The sequence below is a fragment of the Carassius auratus genome, chromosome 24 (assembly GCF_003368295.1).
Source record: "Carassius auratus strain Wakin chromosome 24, ASM336829v1, whole genome shotgun sequence".
NCBI lineage: Eukaryota > Metazoa > Chordata > Actinopteri > Cypriniformes > Cyprinidae > Carassius > Carassius auratus.
Window position 1 is genome coordinate 21,853,300 of NC_039266.1, and position 8,175 is coordinate 21,861,474.

Sequence of the window (8,175 nt, forward strand, 5' to 3'; positions counted from 1 at the left end):
ATTGAGGTCTATATAATAATACACTGCTTGTTGTCTGGGCTGTTTGCTATCTGGGACGGGTCTGTTTCTATAAACCACTGAGACCACATACTTTGAAGTTACTTTGAAATTAGTGAATATATTTTTTTCAAGAGCAGACAGATTCAGTACTCTAGGCAGGTGTATTTCACTATATGCATTTTTATTATACAGTCCATTAATGTCACAGTTTAAGAGCAAATTGAGCATTAGAGATAATTAAAATGAAGTTTCAACAATTGTCTGATTAATTGTTGTTGATTAAATCCAGCAGGACAATACAACATACAGATTTAAGACTGAACATAAACACCAAACTCCGTGCCAAACTCGAAACATTTAAATGTATATGAACACATCGTAACAATGCAGCTTTATATCACATAAAAAGACACTTTTTAAAGAGCATTTATCTAATTTTCTTTAACTAGCTATGGTATTTATTTATTTTTTCCCTATTAAACATTTAATGTATCCCAGTGCTCCATGCTTTTCTTCTCCTGCTCTCTTCTTGATGTCCTCCAGTGTTTTGGCCTTTTCAGGCTCATTTATTTCTTTCAGCTTCTCAATCAGAAAATCAATGTGCTGAAGTGTGAACACTGAATCAGGGTTGAGTGCGATCAACTCCAGTGTTTCCACACAGTGAAAAGATTCAATAACCAGCTTTATTTTCTCTTTCTCTAATTCTTTCAGTTTTTCTTCCAACTTTGTGGCCACAGATACAGAGTCAGTAATTTTGACATTATATTTCTTCTTTAAATCTTCATATGTCCTCTTCTCCTTCTTTGTCTTTGACTCATATATTTTTGCTTCTTTGATGTGTTTGCTGTAGTGGCATTTATTTGTGCACACCGTACAGTGATCATCTTTCATCATGCTGCACCATGAGAGATCTTTGGCCCACCAGCATCCTGGATAATGACAGTTCTCCTCACAAACTGCGCAGCATGTTGCCTTTTTAGTCAAGCGCCACCTTTTTGGATCAATATCAACTCTCTCTTTGTACTGCACTTCAACTTCATACTCAAAGTTCTTTTCGTCCTTAACATATTTCTTGTTTTTCTTTAGAGCTTCTTGAGTTTGTTTCAGCTCATTTTGCTTTTGTTCTACCTCTTGAACACGTGACTGTAAATTGGAAATTTTTGCTTCTAACTGGTTCCGTTGTTTTAACACATTTTTGGTCATCTGGAAACTTTTTGGATTTACGTTTTCAAGAAACTTGAAAAAACTTGTCATTCCTTCAAAGCTGTGATTCCATGATTGTTCCTGTATCTTTTCATATTCTTCATCAGCAGGTTCTGACTGACAGTTGTCAAACAGGAAAAACACGGGCTGATTCTTGTCATTCAATGCACACTTGATTTTAGCCACTTTAACAGCCGTCAAGGCATTTTTAGGTGGCTTTCCACCTGAATGTGTGAAGAATAAGACAATGTTTTCAGCAATATCTCTTCCAAATAAAGACTGAACAGCATCAAAAATGTATACTTGTCTGTCAGAGAGTCGGTTTACGGTTGACTTAATCACCAGACACACTGCATCTATTTCACTGATACTGTTATCACATCTGCTTAAATTAAGCAAACTCATGGCGATCTCTTTGTCATTATTAATATCACGAGTGTCTCCATATCCTGGTGTGTCAATGATTGTTAAATCGATTGGACTCTCTTGTAGATAAAACCCATAAATAGTGAGTCTGGAGGTCTGACTTTGAACTAAGAGCTCATCACTCATCTGTTCAGACGTAAGCTCATCCGTGATCTCAAACCAAACCTTGTCTTCTCTCTTCACACTCAACATGTAGTTGATCATCACATTGATCAGGGTTGTTTTTCCTGTTCCTGTTTCTCCCACCAGCAGAATGGTTTTATGAGGTTTATTGTTGTCGTTTCTCTCCCCGAAAGTCTTTTGTCTATATGGCTTAGATTTATCATGAAGGTCTGCTCCTGGATTTATATTATATCGAGCAGGAACATGACATCCAATTTTACTACTTTGACTGATGATTTTATCAATATTCTCCAGTCTTTGTTCCAAGCTGGCCATATTTTGTCTGTCAAATAAAGCAGAAAACAAGACATTGCATGTGAATACACTGAAAAAAAAAATGGCTTAATCATAGAAACAATTACACTGTTACAAATAATCAGTTTACTTCTTCTCAACTGAATTCTTTTTTTTTAATTACACACATACATATCCAAAGTCAGAAAGACCTTTATAGCCAAGTATGTTTGCACATACAAGGAATTTTTTTGTGTGTTACAAGCTTCCAGTACACAAAGACAACAACAACACACAGTTTATAAAAATACGATTTGAAAATGGCTCCATATTTGTTCAGAGGTGATTATTTTCAAATAAATAAATAGCTACATAAAAAATGACACAAAGATGAAACAGGTCACTGGATGACACATTTTTAAACTCAAAGAGTTTATAACATATTGGCTGCATGTTTTTTTTTAAGCTTTTCTTATCTGGCAGACACAGCAGAAACATAACTAAATGCAAAAACAAAAAATTACAAAATATGTACACCTTTAAATGCTCTTTGAGCAAATCTGTAACAACATAAGTGCTACCAGTCCACAGCCTGAGCAAATGCTCCACTCTTCTCCACAATAGTAGCCCAGTGTAATTTAAACATTTCAAATATTCTTTAGAGTAACAAAACGCATGCACTTTTTTCAGTGAAGTGACAGTTGCTTTACCACTGATATAATAAATAATAAGGCATCTTTTCCTCAACACTAACTTCACCATCTTAAAATTTAAAATAAAAGGTTAGATTAAGTTTGATTAATAATGGTTTGCTGTACCATCACAATGATCTACAATCTATAGTATGTAGCAAACACAGAACATGCTATAAAATGTGGACTGTGGAGAAAATCTGATAGATTTTTTTGGTTGAATTGTTGGGAAATGGTTATTTCTTGCAACAGTGTATTTATAAAATGTTTGTATGATTTTTAAATAAAATTGTATTACGTGGTCAATTGTTAAAATGTTCTCTAACAGCCAGGCCCGGACTGGTTAATCGGGAGCACCTGGAGTATTCCCGGTGGGCCGTTCTGTTTTTTTTGGCAGTGAGGGCCGGTGTTGTAATGTAAATGTGTTGAACTATGCTGTTCCTAGACTAGCCTGCATGCACTTAGGGCCGTCGCCCTAACAAGCACAGCACCGCAGTGTTCTGGTGTTGGGGGCACATGCAAACAGAAGTGTCTCAAAGAGTTTGAACATGGAATTTGCCTATTCTTGCTCTTGTACCGACAAATACATTCAAAATAAGACAAAATATCCATCTTGGAAAGTATGTTAAAAAAAATGTTGGTTATGCCTTAAGTGAAAGTAAACAGTTGAAAAAAAAATCAGATGTGTATCATTATAATGGATGCATTCATTGTCTCTTAAAGTGACCGTGCCTAATTTACTAACTGCTGTCTGCGTTCTTAATGTTAATCCAAGAAAATGAAATTAAGAATTTACTCACTGCTCTTGACTGAATTACTTTTTACCTAGTTTTAACAAACATTAATCCACAGTCAAACCAAAAATTATTCAGACAGCAGATATATATATTTTTATTTTTATTTTTTACTAGTGGGTGCAGGACGACCGATGATGCCATCGCCACTGTCGTCCTCTCAGCACTCACACATATAGAGAAAAAGGACTCATACGTCAGAATGCTGTTCATAGACTTCAGTTCAGCATTCAAAACAATCATCCCTCAACAGCTAATTCACAAACTGGTCTAGCTGGGGCTCAACACTTCACTGTGCAACTGGCTGTTGGACTTTCTGACTGGAAGACCTCAGGCAGTACAGATTGGCAGCAAAACACATCCAGCACCATCACACTGAACACTGGGGCCCCCCAAGGATGTGTGCTGAGCCCCCTCCTCTTCACTCTGCTGACCCACGACTGCACACCGTCAAACAACTCCAACTTCTTCATTATGTTTGTGGATGACACAACTGTGGTGGCAACAAAGATCAGACAAACTACAGGAGCGAGGTGAGTCGCCTGGCCGGGTGGTGCAGTGGCAGCAATCTCTCTCTGAACGCGGAGAAGATGAAGGAGATTGTTGTTGACTTCCTCTGACCATCAACGTTGTGACTGTGGAGAGAGTGAGCAGCACCAAGTTCCTGGGGGTGCACATCACAGAGGACCTCTCCTGGACTGAAAACACTGCAGCACTGGCCAAGAAATCACAACAGTGATAGTGAGTGAAGTGACATTCAGCCAAGTATGGTGACCCATACTCAGAATTTGTGCTCTGCATTTAACCCATCCGAAATGCACACACACAGAGCAGTGAACACACACACACTGTGAGCACACACCCGGAGCAGTGGGCAGCCATTTTTATGCTGCGGCGCCCGGGGAGCAGTTGGGGGTTCGATGCCTTGCTCAAGGGCACCTAAGTCGTGGTAATGAAGGTGGAGAGAGAACTGTGCATGCACTCCCCCCACCCACAATTCCTGCCGGCCCGAGACTAGAACTCACAACCCTTCGATTGGGAGTCCAACCCTCTAACCATTAGGCCACAACTTCCCCAACAGTGTCTCTACTTCCTCTGCAAACTGAGAAGAGCCAGAGCCCCACCCCCCATCATGTACACCTTCTACAGAGGCACCATCAAGAGCATCCTGACGAGCTGCATCACTGTGTGGTATAGCGCCTGCAACGTGTCATGCCGAAAGACTCTGCAACGCATAGTGAGAGCAGCTGAGAAAATCATTGGTGTCTCTCTCCCCTCCCTCCAGGACATTTACGGAACCCGTCTCACCCGCAAAGCCCTCTGCATCGCAGGTGATCCCACACATCCGTCAGACAGCTTCTTCAACCTGCTGCCATCAGGGAGGAGATTGCGGAGTCTCCAGGCCAGAAACAGCAGACTGAAGGACAGCTTCATCCACCAGGCTGTCAGGAAGCTGAACTCAGTCCCGAACTTGCCCCCCATCCCTCTTCTGCCCCAGGCACCACTGAACTATGAACCCCCCCCCCCCCCCCCCAGATCCCATAACCCCATTCCTTTCACCCCGCCCACCACTAATATACAATGACATGCACCAGTCAGCATTGGTCTGCTCACTACCTAATTCAGCATGGAACTGGAGTCATACCACTACCTCATCAGTCAGTTAAATAAAATAACTGCTCTTGAGCCCCTTTGTCAATTTAATCAGACTGAATAAGCTTCTTTTTGCCCTAAAAATCTTTTATCTGCACTGTTTGGGTACTTCACTGATTTGCACTCTATCTGCCATGTGCCTTGCTCTGCTTTATTTAACTTTATTTTTTATTTTATTATATGTCTTTTTTACATTCCCTTATTGTATAGTTGTATCTAGATTTTATATTTGATCTAGATTTTTAGGCTCTACTGTTAATGTTATCTGTATGCACCGGGGGTCTGAGAGTAACCCAATTTCGATTCTCTGTATGTATGTACTGTACATGTTGAAGAATTGACAATAAAGCAGACTTGACTTGACTTGACTTGACTAGATCATTTATGTAAATAGTGAGCTGTGACATATTATACCCAAAAATATTTTTGGTATCACATAGAGTGCCTGTCTCTGAGTTAGAAGATCCTTCCTCAGAGGAATCTGCCAGGGAGGGGCTGTCATGAGGAGCACTGAGAACAACTGCCAGTGAGAGGTTTCTGGAAAGGTAAACAGGTGTACCTGATTAGCTCCGAAACGTCTCGAAATCATGGGGACGGAGTCGCCAATCTCCCAGTAGTGCAGCTTGAGACATCTTGTCGGCTGCCCGGTTGAGCAGCCCAGAAATTGGGTGAAGGTTTGGTGGTAGGCCGGTGTGACTTGGACCTGGAGTATGCCATGTTGCCACGCCCACCTCGGAACTCGGCTATGAAGCCAGTGCTGAAGCGATCTCATATAGAGCAGCCCCAGCAGTCATATGCCACAGGACCCTCTGAAATTGTTTCAGTGGGGCTGCCATCTTGCTATTGAATGTATTCAAGCAGGTCAACAGCGACAGAACATGTTCCTGTGTGAGGCATGCTGTGTGTTCGACCGAGTCCAACTCCACACAGAGAAAAGAGATCCTCTGCATCAGGGAGTGTTTGCTCTTTTCCCAGTTGACCCGAAGGCCAAACAGGCTGAGATGTGAGAGCACCAAGTCCCTGTGTTCACACAACTGATCCTGAGACTGAGCAAGAATGAACCAGTCATCGAGGTAGTTGAGAATGCAGATCCCCTGTTTTCTCAGAAAAACAAGGGCCGCCTCAGCAATGTTAATAAAAACTTTAAATATAGTGTAAAGCCTCTACTTCTGCCACAACAGCAACTCAAAAGTATTGAAAAAAAACTCTATATTAAATATTGTAACAACTGATAAGCATTTTTAGTAACGTATCACTAAATATTTAGAAATAGCTGATTCCAGACTCAGTTGGAGGAATAGTCAGGTGTTGATGCTCTTTCCATTACATCGAGTAAATAAGACCTCTTTGAATTGGTTTTGTGGATGCAAAAGAGAGAGGGTAAGAATGTGTGCTGGACTGTGCATTTTTATGTTTGTTTGTTTGTTTGTTTTTCCCTCACACACATAAATGCTTGTTAGCAATTGAAATAAACTGTAACTCTACACACACAAACACTAAAATAATTAGCCACATACATAGATGAGAAAAATGTAAAACACTACTCTCATGTGTCTTTTGCTTGTTCAGAGTGCATTGGACATGAGTTTGTCATGGCACTAGCATATAAATGCATATGCACATATACACTGTATATACAGTATGCATGTAATGTACATCTGATGAATTTACAGTTATGCAATTGAACTGAAAAATACTGAACTGATTTTAGTTGTATAATGACACTATTGACTTGGTAGAGTTGTTTTACAGCAGAATTTGATACTATTGTGAAGCTGCTGTGAAACAATCTATACTGTATACAGCACTTTAGAAATAAAGCTCACATATTCTGTTTATATTCAAACATGAACAACATACAAGCTGGCTCGCAGTTTTGAGGACTTGGTCTAAATATTAGACACATGAGCGAATTTTGTTTTTTTAAATGGTTTTTTGAAAGCAATTTTTAAAACTGTAACATATAAGACAGATGACAGTGAATAATGATGTAGCTTTATCCTTCTGTTAATGATTGAGATTATGTCTTAACTGGTTCCAAAGCTGGGAGTCTTTAAGTAACAAAGAATTTTTATGCTTGAAAAAAATATATATACATATTATATATAAGAAATATATATATATATATATATTTTTAATGGGAACATTAAAACGCATAAGACATTTTCATTAACAAGCATAATTCAGCTCATAATTCAGTAAAATGGATATGCTTACAATAGTCTTTGTGTTGAACAGCCCGTCCTTCTTCAGATGACGAAAAGAACTAAACCAACAACTAGAGCAGAAAGCTGATTTATACTGAAGACAACACCCATTTTCGGAAAGTCATATGACTTTTAAGAAAACCACATTATGATCAGCGAGATTACAGGTTTTTGTTTTTTTTATGATCGTTTAGGCACGATGTAAAAAACAAGGCTCATTTTGTCAAAACACTACACACAATTCACACACACAATTATCAGAACATTTCGGATCTTTTGCTGAATGAAACACTTCATTCAAAACTTAACTTTCAATAATTTAACAAAAAACAGTTTTGGTATTGTATGGCACACACATGGTTCATGCAATTGGATTCAGTTTGAACCACTAACACACTGCTTAATCTCATATACTTGCAACATTTCTATTTTTGATAGTTTTTTGTTGTTTATGCTACATTCCCAAGTTTAGGGTACAAAGGAACAAATGCAACATAAATGGTAACCCATGGTTTTTTTGATGGATAACTCTGAAGTACTATAAAATAGTGATTTTTTTTTATTTTTAACCAGGAATTATCCAGTCAAGGTTTTTTTTTTTTTTTTCATTTATTTTTTTGATGCATTGTTTCTTTTACTACTAATACAATATAATTTGTAATATAATAATAATATATAACATATTTGTAATCACTATTTGTAAGTCTTATTTGTAAGTCTTTCATACGACAGATTTTAGTGTGGTTGTATATTTGTGTTAAGTGTACTTTCTTAGCATTTCTAAAAGGTTTTCAGTCCCGTAAC

The 8,175-nt window shown here is 38.6% G+C and overlaps 1 protein-coding gene across 1 annotated transcript; it reads right to left on the reverse strand.

Moving 5' to 3' along the window:
* Positions 1 to 462: 462 nt before the first annotated feature.
* On the reverse strand, positions 463 to 7,484 carry LOC113042718 (uncharacterized). The gene is made up of 2 exons (XM_026201734.1): positions 7,382 to 7,484; positions 463 to 2,074 (listed from the first exon to the last, which is right to left on the reverse strand). Exon 2 carries the CDS (start codon positions 2,065 to 2,067, stop codon positions 463 to 465), a length of 1,605 nt encoding a protein of 534 aa, XP_026057519.1. The 5' UTR covers positions 2,068 to 2,074; positions 7,382 to 7,484.
* Between the last annotated feature and the right edge of the window lie 691 nt (positions 7,485 to 8,175).

Excerpts from the sequence above, each read along its gene's own strand:
- LOC113042718 (XM_026201734.1), bottom strand. The coding sequence starts at position 2,067 with ATGGCCAGCTTGGAACAAAGACTGGAGAATATTGATAAAATCATCAGT.